Here is a 22,327-nt window from a genome sequence, read left to right on the forward strand (position 1 = left end):
TACTGCTACTCCAAAAGGACAAGAAGCTGCTCGTCCTCGATTACCTCCCGGGCGGCAGCCTCTCTGCCCGCGCAACGGTTGCGTGTTTGCTACTGCTTGTATATGATCGAGCACTGAATTCAGTTTGTCAAATCAGCTTGTTCACAACCGCCTATCCACAGATCTGCTGCACCTCAAGCTCCGGCTATGACAGCGACACAAATGATTTGCAGTTCTGCTAATCAATTTCAGTGTATGCTCTTCAAAATGCTCAAATGAATTGGGATGTCATGAGGGTGATCGATGATATGCTCCAAAGCAATGCCGCCTTAGTTTAATCCCGTTTGCTGACATTGCAGCCGGTTTAAAAATTGGGAAATAATTTTAGAGAAGCTGTTGCAAAACGTTTCTATTTTGAGAGGCTAAAATATTTTAGAGAGCTAATTTACATAGACAAATTTAGATATACTCCTAAAGGAAAAAGAATGCAACTCAAAAAAGATCCAGGTCAGAAAAAGGAAAAAAAATACAGAATGGACACTCAGAACGGGTGCTAGGAGCTAAAAAAGATGAGAAAGATGTGGGGAATAAATAGAAGGGAAATATGATTCCAGTTGATCAATAACTAAAGAGACAAAAAAATAGAGAAGACCTGAATGGATTTTAAAATAGTTTAGGATTCCCAGTACAAAATCGTTTTACTTTTTTACCTGAAAGTGATCAAATCTGTTATCCTTGACGTGGGAAAGAAATTCATGACCTCGTTGCAACGCATTGGCATATATGTAGTATATAATGTGTAAGTATGTACACACAGAAAAGTGTGTGAGCTCAGTTTCAAAAAAAGAAAAGAGAAGTGTGTGAGCTTAGCTCTTTATGAAAAGTTAGCATATCATTATCCTCCTTATTGAATTAAATATTTTATAAACTAACTATTTTAATACTGTTGGAGCTGCCCTAATCATGTGTGCATCTTCTCTCAGAATGCCAAAGTTTGCATTCAATCAAACGTTGCAGTAGTCCTCCTTCCCTTATTGTTTTTTGCATTTTGCTTTAGCAATGTACTCGAATTATGAGCTAGCACAGTTAAAAAAAATGTTAGGTCTTTCCTAGACATGAGGATTTTTCAGGCCGGGCTCGGGCCGGACCTGCCAAAAGGGCGGTTTAGGTCAGACCTAAAATCTATGTCCAGTAGCGTTCCATGGACGTTTTGGGCCTCGCTTTGTTTGTGTCGGGTCATGAGTGTTTAAAAAGGAGAGTAACATATTTTAGGAGGTTTGATGGAGGATTGGAGATCAAACTAGCCTTCCCCACAGGAAAACGTATCCGCAGGCGTAACAAAGCGCTCATCCATTACTTGTTCTTGAGCAGGCAAGGCGCTCAAGACCAATGATTCTTGCTTCAAAACTAAAGTGCTAAAGCACTCCAACTTCAAATCTGGAATTTCAACTTCAAAACTACAGGTTTTAGCCCTCCAACTAGGTGGGCACTTCCTTCGTCTATAGCATGTCTCGCTTGGCTTCGTCTAGAACCAAAGAGGCATGATGGCGGGCGGCGTGCTAGAGACTATAAGCCGACACTGGAATCGACTCGCTTCTATTCTCGATTGGACATAGATGGGGATCTCTATAGGTCATTGTTTTTCAACCACATCTCTAAGACACATACAATAAAATTGCACTTCACGGCACGGCTATAAAAAGAAAGAGCTTCGCTAGGTTGCCAACAATCTTAGTCATCTAGTTAGTACAATTAAAAGAACAACTCATGATACATATATAATGTATAAGTTTTTATAGTCAAACAATGAAAAAAATAAATGTTATCTGAACAACAACTAAAAATCAGATACCTAAATGTAGGAGAAGTGTTTAAAAAGAGAGAATATTGTCATATTACTTGGTCATTAGCGCTGGCTAATCACTTGTTAGTAAAAAAACTGCCCGCCGAGCGGAGATCAGCTGCCCTGCAATGACAGAGCCAACGGACTTTTGACAAAACACACCCACACTGCATTAACCAATGTCGCAACAAATCATTGTCCAAAAGACTTTTCGTTTACTGAAGAATTTCATCAAGACAAAAAAAAAACCAAAGGAATGAAAAAGGAAAGAAAAATGGCAAAGGTACAAACGTTAGCCCTCCTGTCCTGCGACACCTCAGGTACATATCTGCTTGCACGTCTGTCGTCAATCAATTGTACATACACACAAACATGTATGTGCCACCTCACTATCGTGTGCTGTATGCCATGCAAATGCATGCGGTCCTTAGAACTTGAACCCGAGGATGTGCGGCGTGCCGGTGAACTTGAGCCACGTCGCGCCGTCGATGAACGGCCCGGCGGTGAACTGCTCGGCGTCCTTCCGGGTGATGACGTGGAACCCGGGCCAGTTGACCCTCTTGCTGGTGCCGGCGCCGGGGCCGCGGTTGTTGTACTCGGCGTAGTAGAGCGTCTTGATGCCGAAGTCGCCGTTCCAGGGCATGTACCCCTCGGGCTTGATGAAGTCGGCGATGGTGCTCTCCATGATGACGAGGCGCGAGAACTCCTTCCAGGGGCGGCCCAGGTAGGAGGGGATCTTGAAGCGGTCGGGGAAGAGCTTCTGGTCGGGCACCAGGCGGCAGTTCTGGATGACGAGCCCGGACTTCATGTTGGGGTCGGTGCGGCCGTGCGCGGTCACCGAGTTCTGCTGGTTGTCCATGGGCCGCCGCGTGATGATGAGGCAGTTCTGGAACACCGCCGCCGAGTTGCCGAAGATGAAGTCGATGGTGCCGGAGATGACGCAGTTGCGGAAGAACTGGCGCCGGGCGTGCACGTACAGCGTGTCCTGGAACGCGTCGAACCGGCAGTTGTAGAACGCCGCGAGGTCTCCCTGGACGCGGAGCGCCACCGCCTGGTGCTTCTCCGCGCCGGCCGTGTTGTGGAAGCCCATGTTCTTGCAGATGAACCCGGACGCCTCGATGGCTGCATGCGAACCCATCCATCAAATAAACGTACCCAACAACCCGTTTGTGTTTTTATCAATCAAAATAAAAAAGAAAAAGAAGATCTGCTCACAGAAGGTGGCGGTCTTCATGGTGGTGATGCCGTCGGCGAAGCTCTTGCGGCCGGTCACGCGGGTTTGCTTGGGCCCGTCGCCGTACATGAAGATGTTGACCTTGTCCTTGGGGATCATGACGATCTCGTCGTAGAGACCGGCCTTCACGTAGATGACGTACCTCCCCTGCTGGCCCTTGGGCACGGCGTCCACGGCCTGCTGGATGGTCTTGAACTGGCCGCTGCCGTCCTTGGCCACCACGGCGTTCGGCTTAGGCTGGTTGCCCGCCGCCAGCAGCTTCCTCTCCGGGGACCTCATCCACACGGGCCAGCCCTTCTTGTCCTGCTCTGACAGGAGCCGGCGGCGCGAGTCCTTCTTGAACATGTCGAGGTCCAGCTTCTTGAGGATCCCGCCGAGGCTGTTGGTGATGGCGAGCGCGTTGCTGCTCAGCTCGGTGGCGTTGCGCAGCACGGAGTGCATGTCGGCCTTGAGCTTCTCGTCGACGAAGCCGTCGATGCAGGTGTCCATGAACGTCATGACGCCCGTGAGCCACGTCTCGAGGTCGTCGGACCGGCTGAAGAGCACCTTGATGTCGCCGCCGGCCATCTCCAGCATGCCCCTGAGGTCGTCCACGGCGTCCTCGAGGAGCTTCTTGCAGTCCTCGCGCGCGCTCTCGGTCATGGAGTCGCTGGCCTTGGCCTCGCCGATGTTCTTGGACTGCTCCACCGCCGTCTTGACCGACTCCAACGCCACCTTGGCGACGCTGTGGAACACCTCCTTGGGGTTCTCGGTGCCATTGGTGGCCTGGGAGAGCGTCTTCTCGCACGACTCCTTGTACAGCGTGGGCGCGCACAGGGACTTGACCGACTTCCCGGACGTGGCAAGGGAGGCCTCCCCCGGAACGTTGAAGTTGTCGCCGGCCTTCTTGCCGGAGCGGGTGACGGTGGCGACCACGCCGACGACCACCGCGACGACGAGGATCGCCGACAGGCCACCTAGGAGGGCCTTTGCCATCTTGGGCCGCAAGCTTGTCGTTGAATCGGACGGGGAGCGAATTTGTAGCGGCCTTGACGACGAAATGGCTGCGTACGGACGGTCGTGGATGCATGGTTTCACCGTTGTTTGTGTGGCGGGCCGTGTTCGTTGGGAGTCGCTATATTTTGACGTGCTGAAGAGCTTCGTCTACTTGAGAGGTAAGGACCTGGTCAACGGGTTTTCCGTTCTGGATTGAGGCATATTTGGGTGGTGGTTGTCCTGCTTCATAGCATAGCTGACTACTGTCTTGTAGCACCTTTTCTAAATTGGGTTGTGCTAATTCTGGAGGACAAACGGCATTACGATGAGCCTAAATTGGACAGATGTCTTCGCCAAATTTATTTATTATTTTCTTTGTGCTTCGCTGTTTGTCTTTGCTTAAGTTCCTCACTATGATCTTAGCCAAATACAAGTTCCTTACTATTGTTGGCACTCGTCACAATTTGTTGGTATCTTACCATAGCCATTGGCTTGGACGACGGTAATGATGAATTGCCAGGTGCATCGTGCATAGTACGCACACCATATGCAGATTTCCACACCTGGATGCCTGTTCAAGTTTTTTAAAACATAATATAAATGTGGATGCTCACATACATGTACGCACACCCACCCCTATGAGCTTTAAGCATAACTAGGCCCCAACTTCCAAATTGCGGTTTTAGCGATTGATGAACACATGAGTGTGTGTGACTAACGTGTATTTTCAGGGGGTTGTCTCACATAATCCAGCTGGAATTGGCTTAGCCGGCTCCTAAAATCGGCTAAGCTGACTTTCCCAACTTTCTCGAATGCAAGAATGGACTGCACCATTACATATAAGGATCGTATCGTTTGGAGTCCGGATGAACAAATTATGAATTTCGAAAGCTTTTTGTCCGAAACCCACATAAGTTAGCTTAGCCGACTCCAAAACCTGTTGGACGACTTTGGCAGGCCCAGATTGGATATAAAACGTGTTTTGCAAAGATTTTCGACCCCTTATGGGATAAGGCCACCCCCACCTTATAAATAAAAAGGTGCACAGCCAATTGAGGTCCCCACACACACACACAATCGATCAAATTACAATCTATTTTTATCTCTCTTTGCCTTAATCACTTTCAACCTCAATGTTGTTGTTCATCACTTGATCCGACGACCAAGGATGGCGTCCTAGGCTTGCTGGCCAACCTAGGGCAACCCGACAACGTCCTTGCCCCACGGGGTCCCTCCCGGATGAGAGCTTCGACTGGTTCATTCGTTAGTTTGTCCAGAAACTAGTCTTTCTTCGTCACGTAAGCGCGATAGCTATCCTTTGGTGGTTTAGTTGTAAACCTCTCCGATTTTTCACCATGTAAGTGTGATCCTCGCTGCGTTTTTTAGTCCGTGGTGACCCGGGCTATCTAGCCCTAGCTAGTGTGTGACCGATCTTCTTGTCAGTAGGTCTCAACCATTTTTTTTCCCTGGGCATGCCTGCGAATTGGCACCAACTACAAGCAAACGGGCATACAAATGCATGCCTTATTACCTTCCACCGTATGTTCATAATTTGAATACAATCCAAGGTCCTAAATAATTTGGCTGGCTTGTGGCCTTACTGTAGACATTGCGGCAGTCAAACTCTAGTGTTAGCACGAAAAAAACGACTCTTGAAGACACATAGGACATAGCACATAGGTGACAGGTGCAAATTAAGAGAAAAGACGAGTGGACTGAACCGCTGAAAGAAGAAACAAGGAGAGCCGTGTGATAGCTATGCAACATTTTTCCCCTTTGTTGTGAGATCGAGGAGAGATGCAACATCTGAGATTCACCATTTTTTTTAGCTTAAAGAACGTCCCGTTTTCTGTTTATGGAAGTGGGCCACTTAGAACGCCGAGACGAAAGATGCGTTCTTCGGATTATAAAGGTGGGCCGGACCACAAACATTGCTCCAAAGTGACTGCTGCTCTGGATGGGCCAGCCTGCAATGGCCCGATCCAAAGGCTTGCCCGTTACTCCGCTAGGGATGGCATTGGCGGCGGACCTGACCCGCCGCCGCCGGCCGCCGCGGGCAGTGACGCTCTCCGTGGCCCCCTGCTAGCAGCGGCCGCCCTTCTCCGCAAGTCCGAAGGCAATACAGAGGCGACAGCTCCTAGGCCCTACTAGTACAGGATACAATAGCAAAGACGAATCTTGGTTCTGAACTTCTGATCGTTGTGAAACGTACACATCCAATTGGGTCCAATATTTCATCTGAATCTGAGAATTACTAGGAGGGGATGATCCATCTAACATCGCCGGAGCCGCCAGCAGTGCAAGCAGAATACAGCATCACTTTGTCGGCACAATCCTGATGGTTTACATCAAAACACGTCTTCCGGCCACGGTTGGGCCACGCCCACGCTACACCGCCCTCTAGTATCTACACCGGCCCTTGCCTCGCGCCGGGAGCTGCACGTAGTACGGTAGTAGTACCGCCAGGCGCACGGTCAGCCGTGGTGTAGCTGCAGCTGCAGCAGCCGCGAGTAGGCGCCGTCGGGCCGGGACACGAGGTCCCCGTGGCTGCCCTGTTCCACCACGCGGCCGTCCTGCACCACCGCGATGGAGTCCACGCCGCGGATGGTGGACAGCCGGTGCGCCACCAGCACGGCGGTGCGGCCCTTCATGATGCGCTCCAGCGCCTCCTGCAGCACGCACTCGGACTCGGCGTCCAGCGCGCTGGTCGCCTCGTCCAGCAGCAGCACGGCGGGGTCCTTGAGCACCGCGCGCGCGATCGCGATGCGCTGCTTCTGCCCGCCGGACAGCTGCACCCCGCGCTCGCCCACGGGGGTCCGGTACCCGTCGGGGAGCGCGCTCACGAAGCCGTGCACGTTGGCCACCTTGGCCGCCTCCACGACCTCCTCCTCCGTCGCGCCGTCCCTGCCGTACGCGATGTTCTCCAGGATGCTGGTGGCGAACTAGCACGGGCTCCTGCTGCACCAGCCCGATCCTGAGGCGCAGGGACTTGAGGTTCAGCCGCCGGATGTCCTTGCCGTCGACCATCACCTTCCCGGCGAGCGGGTCGTAGAACCGCTCGATGAGCGCGATGACGGTGCTCTTCCCGGACCCGCTCGCGCCGACCAGCGCCTGGCTCTGCCCGGCCCGGATCCGCAGGCTGAAGTCCTTGAACACCATCACGTCGGGGCGCGTCGGGTACGCGAAGTCGACGTGGCGGAAGTCGATCTCGCCGCGCACCGACTCCACCTGCTCCGCGTCCGGGTCGTCGGGGTCGATGCGGGTCCGGCTGTTGAGGATGGCGAACACGGAGCGGATGGACTCGCCGCCGCGGACGATCTCCGGCGCCAGGCTGACGGTCTCGGCGACGGAGTTGGCGGTGATCACCAGGACCACGAACACCTTGATGACCTTGGAGAAGGTGGACACGTGGGTGCGGACGAGGTGGGCGCCGAACCAGAGGATGAGCGCCTCGGAGGCGTACAGGGAGAGCTGGGAGAGGCCGAAGAGCGCGCCCGAGATCTGGCTGCGCCGCAGGCTGTGCATCTGCGGGACGCGCAGCTCGCTGCAGAAGAGCGACAGGATCTTGTCCTGCGCGTTGAACGCCGCCACCGTGCGGATGTTGCTCACGCCCTCCCCGGCGATCATGCTCGTCTTGGCGTGGGCCTTGGCCGTGTCGCCCGCGAAGCCCTTCATCGACAGTTGCTGCCATCACCAGACGAAACCGTCAGTCAGTTTGTCAGTCATCGTAGTCATCCACATACAGAAAGCAGCACCAATCGTGATCACGTGATCATCTCAAAGCAAACAGTGGCATACACATGCGAATTGCAAGCCTGAAAAGGCAGTGTACGAGCGACGCAGTGATTCAGCAGTGCATTCGTTCGAAACTCTGAAAGTGCTGCCGGCCCATGGACCATGGCCGTCCGTCACTGAAAGCGAGGGGCCCATGGCTGGCTCCCATGGGCACGCCTAGCAACAAAGCAAGCGTCACGCAGAATCTCTACGAATCACCGCAGCAAATTATTGCGAGCAAGGAAGCGAAGGGCATGGCCCCTGTGGCGCGAAAACGAGAGGCAGGGGCGCGGGCGCGGCGCTCTGCGCGGCACTGTCCCCGCGGACACGACGCGATCACGGCAACAGGACACGGCCGCAGAGCCTGCGAGACGGCCATGTGCGGGACTGCGAGTCGTAAAGCCGCCTGCCCCCCCGGCCCGTGGAGCAGCAGCCAGCACAGGCAGGCAAAGCCCCAGATTCCCGTGCACGAGGCTGCCGTGCAAACAGACACTGCCGCGGCAGCCTCGCAGTCGCAGGCCCAAAGGACGGGAGGACCACCACAGGTCCACAGCCACGGGCGTGAAACCTGAAGCCAGAAATCCCCCTATCCATGGCGCCGAACGAAGCTGCTGCCGCCGCGATTAATGGCGCCGTGCCTAAACGCATGCAGTCGGGAGCGTCCTTTGCGAGTTATTTACACCGAGTTCAATGAATAGGAACGTGCACCTGCGGATGGGATTCGATTAGAAGAAGGGGTGAGAGTAAGAGGAGCAAGCTTGCCAGTGGACGCACATGTCCCGCACAGTAATCCATGCCAGTTGCAGCAGAGGCAGAGGCAGCGGCAGCATGGGCCATGGATCCTACCATGACTGCGCTCATGAATTTAATTGTCCCCTCTTGTCTCCAGCTGATTCAGAAGCCCAGCTGCAACGGCTGCCTGAGCCCCAAACGGCACGACAGCCGCGAAGGTGAGGGCGTCGTGCAAAGCACTTGGTTTGGGATAAAATAGGTGGGTCAAATTCTGCTAATCCAACTAAACTACCGAGCGGAATCCGACCCCGGCAGCTTTTTCTAAACTCAGATTGGCCATGACTGAATAAGCAATTGAAGTAACCGCGAGTTAGTAGTGTCCCATTGTGTTTACCTGGGCAAAGTTGGCGAGGACGAGGAGAGGGAAGGTGATGAGGATGAGGAGGGCAACCCGCCATTCAATGATGAAGCCGACTACGAAGGATACAAGGAGGGACGTCGTGTTCTGCAGGATAACTGATATCCGTTCGGCAATGGCCGACTTCACATCAGCAGCGTCCGTGGACATGCGAGCAGCAACAAGGTTTGAATTGTTCTCCTCCTGATCGAACCATCCGACATCGTTCCGTAAAATCACTGCAAAGATTTTTTTTTTCAATAAATTAAAACATGCTCATGTTATCCAGTAATGAGCATCGTGTGGGGATGCCAGGAGAGGAAGAAGTATGTTAAGGGCAGCCTGTGGATTCATACCGGCAAGCATCATCCTCCGCACCCTGGTGGTCAGGTTTTCGCCCATGATGCTGAAGAAATAATGCTGGACGAGGTATGCGAACAACCGCATACAGCCCAGTGCCGATGTAGATGAACACGTACTCCCTGGTCTTGCTCTCCATTTTGTTGGGGTTCCGGTAATAGAACACTTCGATCATGTTGCTCATCACAATGGCAAATGTCGGGCCGATAAATCCAGATAGGATGGACCCAATAGCCCCCAGTATGGTGTAAGGCCACTCCGGTGCGTTCAGTTTTAGGAGCTTGAAGAAGTAACCCCTTGGTGCTGGGTACTTCCGGTCATTGTCGGCATTGGAAACCATCTCGATGCGGCCATCAGCACCAGTGCTGTATGAGTAGCTCAGGTTCCTCAAGCTTCCTGACCTGAGGCTCAGTGACCGAGTGGAGAGGGAATTGCTCAAGCGGGATGACCTGGACTTGCGGGTTGATGGGCATGCACGGTTTCTGGCTGTCTCTTGGAATCTGATGAGTGCAGCATACGCTCCAGAGCTTCCTTTGGCGAGGAGTTCATCGTGAGTACCAGTCTCAACAACCTGGCCTTGCTGAATCACGGCAATCATGTCAACACACCTTATTGTTGATAACCTGTGGGCAATCACAACAGTCGTCCTCCCGACCATCAACCGATCAAGGGCCTCTTGAACGATACTCTCTGAACCAGCATCGAGTGCACTAGTGGCCTCATCTAGCAGCAGGAGTTTTGGATTCTTCAGCATCGCACGGGCAATGGCAATACGTTGCTTCTGACCACCAGAGAGCTGAAGTCCCCTCTCTCCCACCTGTGTTCAGCAAAGGGTTTGCATTCAAGAAGTCAGTATTAGCTACCATAAACAGAATAGCGATAAAGAAGACAAAACCAACAGGACTATTTTGTTACAGGAAAAAATAATTGCAAATGTGTTTGAGAGAAAATTGCAAAACAAGAAATGAAGTTTTTTGAAATCAAAGCAGAAATGAAGTGCAAATATCATTAGAATTTAGAATATAAATAGAAGTAGAGCCCACATGAGTGTTGTAGCCATTAGGAAGAAGAGCAATGAAGCTATGGGCATTGGCTGAAGTAGCTGCAGCCTCAACCTCCGCCATTGTGGCATCAGGCTTGCCATAAAGAATGTTCTCAAGAATTGTAGTTGCAAAAAGTGCAGGTTCCTGATTCACCAAACCAATCTGATCCCTAAGCCACTTCAATTGCAGCGTCTTGATGTCCACATTATCCAGCAAAACTTGCCCTGCAGCAACAATCATGACCACTTATTAAAAATTAAATAGACTGACAAGTGACAACAACATAAAGGTGCACAGTTCATTTGCTCACCCTGATTAGGATCGTAAAACCGCTCAATGAGAGCAACAACCGTGCTCTTTCCAGACCCACTGCCTCCAACAACCGCTGCGGTCTTCCCCGCGGGGAAGAAGAGAGAAAAATCACGGAAAATCATGACATCCGGGCGGGAAGGATAGCTGAAGGCCACTTCCTTGAACTCTATGTTGCCATGTACTTCATCAAGGCACCTCCCGTCTGCCGTGTCCTGAACTATCGTTGGCCTCTGCCTTATCACTTCCAGCAACTTGTAGCCAGCAATCTTCCCTTTGCTGAATGCTCCAAGGTTTGAAAATGACTGCCCCAAGCTCCTGCAATATACAAATGAACACATTGGTTAGATTGGTTCAATCTGCGAAACTGCTAGAAAGCATAAGAGCATTTTTTAGTACTGACAGGCCACCGACGATTGCTGAGAAAATTGCAGTGAAGGCCTTCCCACCATCTGTCTGGCCATTCCGGATGAACACGCCGGCGTACCAGAACACCAGTGCCCATGACATACAAGCAATTCCATAGGTGCAGCCAATGCCAAGCCCCTTGGCCATCCCGGCCTTGTAACCCAGCTTCAGGGTGTTCTGAATCGCCTCCGAGTAGGAATTCAGGGCCTTGGTCTCCCCCACATAGGAGTAGACAGTCCTCACCTGGGCAATGGCCTAGGCAACATAAAGGTGGAAACCTTGGCATCAAAATTACTAACGAATATGCATAAAAAAGAGCAAACTGTAACATTTCCTGCATTTTGGCTTGTCACCCAAATAACAAGTAGCCAAGTACAGCATGGGTGAGAAGAGCTACTTCATGAAAAGGTGCAAAACGACATGGAACGGGAGATCATCCTCCGAAAAGAGCTGGTTGGATCTAACAAGAAAGCTTGAAAGGATCCAAAACGACATCATATTGATGACATGTAAAGCTTGAAAGGATCCAAAACGACATCATATTGATGACATGTGCCCAGCTACCTTGCTGCATTGGACTCTTTGACCGGGACGAGCTAGAGCCCACACTCCACAGTGATGTTGCCCACCCAGCCATCTCGATTTGTTGGCATGGAAAGGAGATCCCGGAAATAGTACGTGCCCGTATCAGTGGTTGTGGGGAAGAGAGATGCTACCTGCTCGGCTATGATTCCGGCGTTGGCGTACGAGTCCCGGCTCTTGGAGGTCAGGCCAGTGAGCGTGTACGCGTACAGCCCGCCGGCGAAGGCGATGCCGGGGATGACGGCGATGCTGAGCAACGCGAGCCGCCACGCCGAGACGAATCCGACGACCAGCCCGGCCAGGAACGTCGCGAGGTAGTGGATGAAGTTGCCGACCTGCAAACATCGTTCCATTTCCGTCCGCCATACCACAGTCGTCAGATCTTTAGGCACGCCGGAGTCATGGAGTCAACTGAGGTGGCAAGGAAGGAGAGAGCAAGAGGGATTGGCATGGTCACCTTCTCGCCAATGGCGTCCTGCACGAGGAGCGTGTCGGTAGAGACGCTGAAGACGACGTCGCCGGTACGCGCATCGGTGTCGAAGAAGCCCACGTCCTGCCGCAGCACGGCCTCGAGGTACCGTTTCCGGAGAGCGCCCACCTGGCGCTCGCCCGTGTACATCCAGCACGCGATCTCTGCACGGAAACGGAGCAGGGGAAGAAGCACGGAGGCTTCAGACCATGACGACGCCGCGACGCCGGCTAGGATAGGAGGAGTGTGTAACAGGGAGCAGGCGCGAGGCACTCACCTAGGTACGACGAGGCGCAGACGACGAGGCCGAGGTAGACGAAGTAGAGCGAATACTGGAAGAAACAGCGAACAAATGCTTGAGAGCGTCAGTCGTCAATAACCATAGCTCAGCGGCTGAAGAGAAACAGGGAGGGAAGCCAGAACGGAGGGAGAGCCACGAACGAATACGTGCCTTGGACACCTCGTCCGTCATGCGGCGGAGGTTGTGCTGGTTCTTGCCGAAGCCGTTGACGAGCTCGCCGAAGAGGAGGAAGAAGACCGGCATGGCGGCGCCGTGCACGACGGCGCCCGCGCTGCCCGCCGCCATGAGCAGCCAGTCCAGCGGGTCTGCGAAGCCGAACAGCTCGTGGAACGCCACGCTCTGCTCCGGCCGCTTCTTGACCGCGTCGCCCCCGCCGCCGGCGCCGCTGCAGCTCCCCGCCTCCGCCTTCCCCGCATCGCCCTCTGCCATTGCCACGCCTCCTTCCTAGCTTCTCTGGTCCTTCCTAGCTTCTCTGGTCGGCTCTTCTTCCTCCTCGCGACACAAGAGCTAGCGGCCCCTCACGGCCTTGGCATTGGATCTAAAAACCCAGGGGGGGGGGGGGGGGGGGGGGGGGGGGGGGCGCTGACCGAGACCTCAGAGCGAGCTCAAAAGCCGCCCCTCTTCTTCTTCCTCCTCGAACAGCACCCAGCTGTTCGCCTTTGATCTTATACCGCAGGCGAGCACCACTGTTTTGGCCGGGCACTTGGGCGTGCTTAAAAAAAGCTTCGGGGCGAGCGAAGTAGGAGTGGCAGCATAGGAGTTGAGGTTGAGCTCGAGGGGCTCAGCTCACGCGCGCGCGCGGCCATAGGCTGCCTGCCGACGCGCCTCGGCATCAGCCGGATTGGGCCCATTCTGGTGTGGTGACTCTGACTGTGCGGTGCGAGAGGGCGCGGCTCTCTGAAACTTGGGGTCCCATATGTCAGTGCCATTAGGGTATTCACAGTCCCCTCCGACATGGTGTACTCCGTACGTTGATGGGTATTGCAGTGTGTCAGGTATCGCAGCGTCTGGACGGCGGGGCCACGGGCCCACATGCTAGCCATGAAGCTCAGCGTCTACGGCGGAACACGTGGGTGTGGGCTTTGGCCGTACTCGTGCTTGTGTACGTACTGTATGGCGTAAAGCTACACGGATGCAATCGATTTTACTTTGGCCGAACAGTTGTTTACAGCGGTAGAAAACAAAAACCGAAACAGCAGGAGCAGTCTGCGCCTCTGAGACCGCACCACGCACCCACCGAAAAGTTACCCACTTCTGTTACGGCCCGCAGAGCGTGGGACCAAGCCTCGGGAGGCAGAGCACGCGGATCCCACAAGCGTGGGCATCGGCTTCGAGGGCGTGGGCAACGGCTTTGTAGGTTTGGCGACGGAGCAGCTTTTTAAAAAAAAAAAAATTCCTTCAATGCCATAAAAAACCATACTAATCTATAAGTTCCCTTTGTTGCCATTGATTTATAATTTTTGTTTCCTTATATGCCATTGCTCCATCGTGCACACCGTTAAAACTTTGCCATGGTGGTGGTGTATAGGTGGTGTCTAGCTCCAACCAACGGTCGGCCGGTGCCAGCGATGGAGAAAGGTGCCAGTGATGGCGAGACAAAGGACTCCTTCGTCGTAGACGCCAGGTTGGAGTCGGACACCGACAACGCCTCTCGGGAGCCAACGAACTCGCCGTTCCTCGCCCGGTGAAGCGCTGCGCGCTGAAGCTGAACAACAACGCCACGAACCCTGAGTCAGTGCAGAACTTGTCCGGGCAATCCTCCCCGCCGTCGTCCCCGTCCAGCGCCTACGCGGCGCCGAGCACGCCGAAGTGGAGCCTTGGTGACGACCTCAGCAGGTGGAGCGAGACCCAGGCGTCGGGCCCCGCCGACACGTCTTACACGAGGAGGCCGGCCACGGGCGCGGCCAGCGCGTACCGATGCGGCGCGACGAACGCGGCCGTGGAGTCTCCTACAAAGCGCTCGAAGGCGATGGTGAGGCGGCGCGCGAACGGGGCCGGCACGATGCGCGACGGGATGGTGAATCCCGTGGCGTTGACGCCGTCAGCCCAGAGCGCGTTGTTGCGCACGCACAGCGCCCAGGCTCGGACACCGCCCGTGTCGGGAGGGGCAGGTCGACGAGCTGGCTCGTGTTTGTGGTGGTGTCGCGGAGCAGCTCGGACGCGCGGCCGCGGACTGCGGCCTCGACGGCCAAGATGTTTTCGGTGCGGCCCTGCGGCTGCGCCGGGCAGGGGTGAAAGAAGCAGGCGGCGAGGATGAGGGCGTGCACGAGTAGCGACGGCAGCAGCAGGGATGCCTTGGCCATTGACGCCTTGCCTTCGTCAGTGGGCTAGCTCTGCGACGCCAGCGTGTGACTGAGCGGCATGGGTGCGGGGCTAACCTAGTGGCGGGTGGAGCACCGGCGGCGGCGTGACGCGCCTGATGCGCCGGTGGAGACCACGGCGGCAGGCGGGGCGCAGCATCGGCGGCGTCCGCCGGCGGGAGGTGGGGGTGCGGGGCCGAAGGTGGAGGGCAGAGGACCGGAGGTGGGGGCACGGGTGATGCCCTGGACGCCGCCCGAGAGAGAGAGAGAGAGAGAGAGAGAGAGAGAGAGAGAGAGAGAGAGAGTGAGAGAGAGAGAGAGAGAGAAGGAAAGAGAGGCCGATCGGATAAGGAGAGAGGAGGGGGAAAGAAAAGAAGGGGAGAAGGAAAGAGAAATAAAAAAGGAAAGAAAAAGAAAAGGAAAATGAAAAGAAAAAAGAAAAAGAAAAGAGAAACGGTGTGCACGATGGATCAACAAAAAAGTAACGGCAATGGCATACAAGGGAACAAAAATTATAAATCAATGGCAATGAATGGAATTTATAGATTTGAATGGCAATGAAGGGATTAGTATAGCTTTTGATGGCATTGAAGGAATTTTCTCTTTTTTACCATGATGAAGAGAAATTGTACCATGGACAACGACAATAGTATGTATATATACAGTACAATTATACTCCTTCCTATCTTAAAATGTAAGAGGGATGTACCGTAAATTTAAACTTTATTATCTTCAAATTAGGCTAATTATACTGCAAAAATTGTATAAGACTATCTCGTATTTTCGATGTATCTTAAGTGCAATTTTGTACTCTCTCTCTCTCTCTCTCTCTTCCACTTTACAATTCGCTTTAAGTTTGACATGAAGATACTCCCTCCGTCTCAAATAAGTGTCACTATAATATTTATGTCGATCAAACTTTCTTAAGTTTGACTAAATTTGTAGAAAATATTAGCAATATTTGTATCTCCAAATAAGTTTATTACGAAAATAGAATCAACGATCTATCTAATCATATTAATTACGTACTATAAATATTAATATTCTATTATATATTTAGTCAACGTTAAAAAGTTTTGACTTCTCGAGAAGCGGGAATGCCACTTATTTTAGGACGGGACGAGTAGATATCTAGCATCGCCCCACCCATGAGCCACCATCAGGCTTGACTACTAATCCGGCCCATTTTCATGTTTGATAGTATACCTCTCCTAACTAACTTTGACACCCGCGAAGATGATCTTGCAATTTTGAGCATTCCCTAGAATCGACGCCAATTTCAGGCGTCTTAATTATAATACATGTGGTGCCATAAAATAAATGAAAATTTTCATCCAACCTTCAAATCCACCATCAAGAAAGAGGTTGCATATTGAGCTTCTGATATGAGCATTTTGTGCCCCATGATTTTTAGAAAGATGTTACTAGGCTATAGGCCAGGCCTTGCCAGGAGGCGTGTGTGGTGTCAAAGCAATGAGGTTGCGGATCGGAGGTACGGGCAGATGCAGCCTAGGTGATGGAACGCTGGTGTGGCAATGTTGGGTGAGCATGAATCTAGCACCACCGAAGCCAGCAAGGAATACTGTGGCACCATTGGATCGAAGATCGATCACTCCCATTGTTTTCTGAATATACGGTGCAAACTCTATCTTAGATGTAAACATGCAAACTATATAAAAACTATACTTTGGTCACTAAAAAATAAAATCCGGTACATCAACGGTGTGTCCATATATTTATTCAGTTGAGATGCAAACTCAAACTAGCAAAATTCATATAAAATGACAAATTTCATATGCATGGGCTAAGGTGCGTTGTGAGTTAAATTTTTAGAGCTCCAATTCAAACCACTCTTGGAGCCATTCGAACTTTACAGACCTGAATGCCAAGAATCAACTTCACACTGTTAGCTTCGCTCTAGCTTAAGGAGAGGTGCAACAACCGTGGAATGGATTAATCTGACACGCTCCTCCAATGGGAATAATGCCGATGCCCAACTTGAGGAAACGACATCTAATTGAGTAGTCATAGAAAAACTTGCTCAGGTTCAACCAGAGTTGATGAGATAACAAATTAGCTTATGACCTAACTAACCGTGAAGAGCATATGGACTTTGTTAACAAGACTTTAGACATGATACAGTTTAACCTCGACAAGGTACAATCATCGACCAAGGCCTGACTAGGGCCTGCTTGGAACACTTTTCTCTATTCCTGCGTTATTTATGTAAAATTCCTATACAAATCCTTTGAAATTTCTACGTTCCAAATATATCCTTAAAGTGATATATTACGCAGGTTGTTACGAGAGTTACAAATATCATAGGAGGCAAGGTCAAGGTGGGTGTTTCCTGACGCGGCAAAGTTGCTAAATGCGGAAACGCCAAGGCCTGGCAAGTGGCAAGCAACAATGGCGTCGGAGGATGCCTTCACATTTTCAACAATGGCGCCAGAGGATGCCTTCACATTTTTTTCCCGATGTAGGGAAGAGGATGCCTGTTGTTGGAGACGTAAAACAATACGATGGGTCTTGCTTTCACCTGTTGGCAGTCACACGTTAATCACTTTGCCTGATTCAATTCATGGTTATTTCAGGCAATGGCGGAATCAGCAATTTGATTTTTTGGGGAGGGGACGGACAAATATGTGACACCTCTCGACGTGATAAATATATGCACAAGTGTATGTTTCAAAAACTGTTTCAAGGTTTTTTTTTTGTGTGTGTGTGTGTGTGTGTGTGTGTGTGTGTGTGTGTGTGTGTGTGTGTGTGTGTGTGTATATATATATATATATATATATATATATATATATATATATATATATATATATATATATATATATATATATATATAGAGTTAGTATTTACAACAAAAATCATAATATTATGATAAAAATATGTGATTTGATGTATTATTTTGCTGCAAATTGAAATATTTACAGGGATAATAAAAGGAAATTCCATCGGATTTGTGTGTGTGTGTGTGGGGTGGGGGGGGGGGGGGGGGCACGGCCCCTGCTGGCCCCACCCCTAGTTCCGGTACTGTTTTCAGGGACGATGGATAAACAATGCATTCACATAAGAAGACATAATTATCTGCATTTCTGGTTTTCCTTTTAATACAACAAGCACAAGCCGGATGCAAAAATAAAACTTCAGTCAACCCGTAGCACCTACCGCTAGCAAGATTGAGATTCAGAGGTGGATAGAATAACCGGTAAAACAGGCGTATCTGCACGTCATGTGACTGTGAGGCAGCAGCCTGAGAGAAAAAAAACCTAAGGCCCCGTTCGGCTTATCCAGAAACCGGCTTGTTCGGCTTATTTTTTCAGCCAGAACAGTGTTTTTCTCTCACAACAATTCAGCCAGAACATTGTTTTTCAGCCAGTTTCAGCCAAGTTTCAGCAAGCCAAACGGGGGCCAAGTATACGTTAATTCAAACCGTCATCACGCGGTGGCTGTCAGATCTAATCTAATCCAATCGCGCAAGCCAAGTGTGTTTTGTATCAGTGCGGAACGCAGAGTGAAAAGGAGCTGGGATTAGTGGACGCGAACGAAGATTATTTAGGGACGAAATATCAAGTTGCCCCCGCGGTGGCGGTGGGCGGTGGTTGGGGGAGATTTCGTCTCTCGCTAATTAATCTGTTTCTTCTACTCCCCCGCGGTCAAAGAATCCTAGGAGCACGAAGCGGAGCCGGTAGCTGCGGCGGGGAGGGAATCAAGGGCGTGCGCCGGATCGGTCAGAACGGGCACGCCCCGACGGCCGCGATTTTGCGACGAGAAGGCCGGTGGTGCCGTGTCAGTTGTCACGGGACTCCTCCGCGGCGCGCTGCGGGTGCGGCGGTGGGGGCGCCGCGCCGGTGGCCCCGCCGGTCAGTTCCATAACTCGGTACACGCCAAAAGCTGTGATCCCTGAACCTGAATCCTGAATGCGTGCGTTAACATTGGCGCCGGTCCCGTTTCTCAGCTGGACACCGGCACGGCCGCATCGCATGCTGCGGCCTGCGGCGCGAGGATATGGGTTCTCGCTTTCTCACTGCCCTTGAACTTCAGAACGGCGGAGATCGTCTTTGCTGAGAGTACTGCTTGGACAGGAATCAGCTTGCTGCTGCTCTCTGAGCCGCACCAAAGACGGTAGTAGCAGCGTGCGGTGTCACGTCGACATAAATAGGCAAAGTAGTGGTATATCCCCCGGCCGCATTGAGAAATGAGAAGAGCCAGGATGAATTGGCAGCCATGGAGCGCGTGTGGATGCCGATCGAAGAAGGCGGCACATGTGGCAGGGAAGCTAGACGGGGATTGCCGGAACAGTTCAAAAATCTTTTTTTTTTTTTGACAAGGAGTTCAAACATCTTTGGATTCGTTTGGCCACCGAGGGATCCATAGGCGAATGGATGCTGAACAATTCAACTGGAACTTGCCCGGTGCGCGCTTTGTGGCTCTATTCCGGGCTAACCTGTGCCGGTCACTGGGCCGGGGACCATCGAGCAGCATGGTGCCGCCGGCCATGCCTGCCGAGCGGAAACAGCACAGGGAATGAAAATGCCTTGCTGCGTCTTGTGCTCGTTAAAGTGTGATTGGTGCGTCAATCTTAGAGTAATTAGACCCTGTATAACATAAAATAAGACAATACAAACGAATGCAGTGCATTGTATTAATATTTGGTTGTCCTGCATAGATAAACTACAATATTATGTTTTGTTGCTAATATAATGTTCCATGTAGCTACGCTTTCATGGAGATCTACTGCTTTAGTAGAGGCGAAGGAGGTGAAAAGGTTTCACGTATACGTGCTCGTCGGCTTAATAAATCTGCATTGTCTATTTTTTTAACATTGCCAAGAGCGCTGAGACTGCTCGAGAAATCTCGAAACGCGTCCACCGAGTGTGCACATAGACACTACCCACACACACCGTTCGGTTCACTTAGGGAAAAAAATCCCCGGTGAGGCACGTGGTTCGTCCCAACCAGGGATCGAACACGTGAGCGGGCGCTCCCACACCTGTGAAGCAGACCAACCGAGCTATGCTCTAATATGAGTAAATATGACATACTAGCTATTGCGGCATTAAATCTACTTTAAATGTTGTATTAACCTATATAAGAGCGTCTATGGATGATTGAAAACGAATACATTTTGGTTTTTCTCGTCTTAATTATGTATCTAAATATAACACAGAGTATTTGATCTAAGTGTATAACAAATCTATATATATCTAAAAAAGACAAGTCTTTTAATTTAAAATGGATCGGGTAGCAAGCTGTGGACATGAATCCTAGCACTCTGTCCGATTAAAAAAATATAATTTTGAATATGGATTGATTAAATCTTTCTTAAATTGTGCCAATACTTGCGTCTGTCGGTGCACGGACTTCGGAGTACCTCTGATCCGTACCCTCGCATCGGTAGTGAATTGAACCTGATTCTTTGAGGCTGACAGCTTTTTTTTTTTTGCCTCTATTTGATTTGTTGCTAAAATTTACCATTAGTTCACATTTAGCTTATCAAATCTATGGCAAATATTGTTGTCCAACTTTTAGTATTTTTCGGTTGCCAAATCTTCAGTTTAGCAAATTTTGTAAGCTAACCAAGCAGACACTTTGCCATGTCTGATGTCTCGTATGCCATTGGCGCCCAACGCTCGGCGGCGCCGCGGCGCTTCGGGGGAACAGGATGGCGAGAACGGGGAACGGAGCTCGCCGTTGCCTGCCGCTGCCTAGGCTCACGAGCGCGATTTCTTTTCCGTTTCCGAAGCCGGCCGGCGCACCACTAGCCAAAAAAAAAAAAACAAACGCAGTAGCCTCGCAGTCGCAGCAGGAGCCGTAGCACCTTGCCCTCGTTCTCCGGCGTCTCCCACGCTCCCTCCATGTCCGTGGCCACGTTGTGCCCATGAATCTCCAGGCGTGAATCTCCAGGACAACGGCCGGCGTTGGGGCGTGGAGTACTAGTATTTGTTAGAACTAGAGTTATATTTCAGAGTGTAAAACGTGTTGTCCATGTATAATGTAAGCGGGGTGCACACGGTCTCGTTATCTATGATTGGAGATATTCTAGGACATGCGCTTCCATGTTTAGAGTTACCTTAATTATGTTGTACTCCGGTTAGATCTCCAATCTTGGATTATAGCGCAAGGCAATCTCCTGCGCTCATGTACTCTTATATATACATAACATGTAACCGTGGTGAGTCAAGATAGACAGCCACGTTTCTTCCAACTTCACATGGTAATCAGAGCCTCTCTTCCAATAGTACATCCAAAGTCGCCGACTTGAAGATCGTCGACTCAAGATCGCCACGAGCCCTGTATCGATCAGGGACGTGCAAGATCTGAGCCCTGTTTTGATCAGGGACCGACGCCGACGACCATGGCCTCCTCAAGCACGACGCCATCGCCCTTCGGCAAAGTCTCCGAGAAGCTCAAGCGAGACAACTATCTCCTCTGGAGGGCGCAGTTCCTTCCGGCTGTTAGAGGAGCAGAGCTTATGGGGTTCCTAGATGGAACCACCCCAAAACCACCCAAGAATCTGGAAGCTGATCAAGACGATGGTAAGAAGGTGATGATCCATAATCCGGAGTATAGCTCCTGGATGAAGAACGATCAGCAGGTTCTGAGCTATCTGCTGAATTCTCTCTCCCCCGAAGCACTTGCGCCGGTGGCTTCAGCAACCACGGCGGCAGAAGCGTGGGGAGTTCTGGAGAAGATGTTTGCTGCACAATCAAAGGCACGGGTTGCAAATCTTCGTGTCCTCCTGTCTACTACAAAGAAGGGTAACATGTCATCTGCTGCTTATTTTACCAAGATGTGTTCATACAAAGATGAACTTGCCGCTGTTGGGAAAGTTGTGGATGATGATGAGATGATTCACTTTGTCCTTAATGGACTTGATTTTGACTACAACCCTTTTGTCACTTCCATGCTTGGTCGTGACCTTTCCTTGAGTGAGTTATATTCGCAGCTACTCATCTTTGATCAGCGTATGGAGATGTTCCAAGAGAACGGGCAGTTCCAATCTTCGGCCAACATGGTAGGACGTGGTCGAGGTTCTGGAAGAAATTCTGGAGGACGCGGCCGTAACAACAACTATGGTCGTGGGCGCTCAAATCCAGGCCGTGGAGGCGGTCGTGGTGCTCCAAATTCAGGAAGAGGCAATGCACCTAAACAAGGTCAAAGTAATGATGATCCAATCTGTCAGATATGCAAGAAAGGGGGTCACTTGGCTAACCGCTGCTGGTATCGATATGAAGAAGATAGCAACTATCAGAAGACAGTTGGTGTAGCAAATACTGCATACGGCTATGACACAAACTGGTATGTGGATAGTGGAGCCTCGGAACATGTTACCGGGGCGCTTGAAAAGATGACAATGCATGATCAGTATCAAGGCCAAGATAAGATCCACACCGCCAGCGGCGCAGGTATGAAAATTAGTAACATTGGCCATGCAATTTTACATACCCCTGATAAAGATCTCCACTTAAATAAAGTGCTTCATGTTCCTTCCATAAAGAAAGATCTCCTTTCTGTCCATAAGCTCACTCGAGATAATGATATCATTGTTGAATTTCATCCTAACTTCTTTCTTATCAAGGATCGGGAAACAAAGAGAATCCTGCAGCAAGGT

The 22,327-nt window shown here is 51.1% G+C and overlaps 2 protein-coding genes and 1 non-coding gene across 3 annotated transcripts; 1 reads left to right on the forward strand and 2 right to left on the reverse strand.

The window, feature by feature from the left end:
• Positions 1–2,012: 2,012 nt before the first annotated feature.
• LOC136498044 (pectinesterase/pectinesterase inhibitor-like) lies at positions 2,013–4,035 on the reverse strand. Its single transcript, XM_066493979.1, has 2 exons — positions 3,038–4,035; positions 2,013–2,944 (listed from the first exon to the last, which is right to left on the reverse strand). Exons 1-2 carry the CDS (start codon positions 4,029–4,031, stop codon positions 2,250–2,252), a joined length of 1,689 nt encoding a protein of 562 aa, XP_066350076.1. The 5' UTR covers positions 4,032–4,035; the 3' UTR covers positions 2,013–2,249.
• Positions 4,036–6,258: 2,223 nt separating this feature from the next.
• LOC136497516 (ABC transporter B family member 19-like) lies at positions 6,259–12,930 on the reverse strand. The gene is given in 12 exon segments (XM_066493351.1): positions 6,259–6,973; positions 6,975–7,715; positions 8,932–9,173; positions 9,291–9,369; positions 9,371–10,111; positions 10,338–10,561; positions 10,648–10,964; positions 11,050–11,309; positions 11,771–11,971; positions 12,094–12,269; positions 12,383–12,437; positions 12,557–12,930. Coding segments are annotated over 12 exon segments (3,783 nt in total). The 5' UTR covers positions 12,836–12,930; the 3' UTR covers positions 6,259–6,505.
• An 8,614-nt stretch (positions 12,931–21,544) lies between these two features.
• Positions 21,545–21,677, forward strand: LOC136498747 (small nucleolar RNA Z247). Its single transcript, XR_010769750.1, has one exon. It is a non-coding gene; the product is annotated as a small nucleolar RNA Z247 (small nucleolar RNA).
• The last annotated feature ends 650 nt before the right edge of the window (positions 21,678–22,327 follow it).

This window comes from Miscanthus floridulus, chromosome 12, assembly GCF_019320115.1.
Source record: "Miscanthus floridulus cultivar M001 chromosome 12, ASM1932011v1, whole genome shotgun sequence".
In the NCBI taxonomy this organism is placed as follows: domain Eukaryota; kingdom Viridiplantae; phylum Streptophyta; class Magnoliopsida; order Poales; family Poaceae; genus Miscanthus; species Miscanthus floridulus.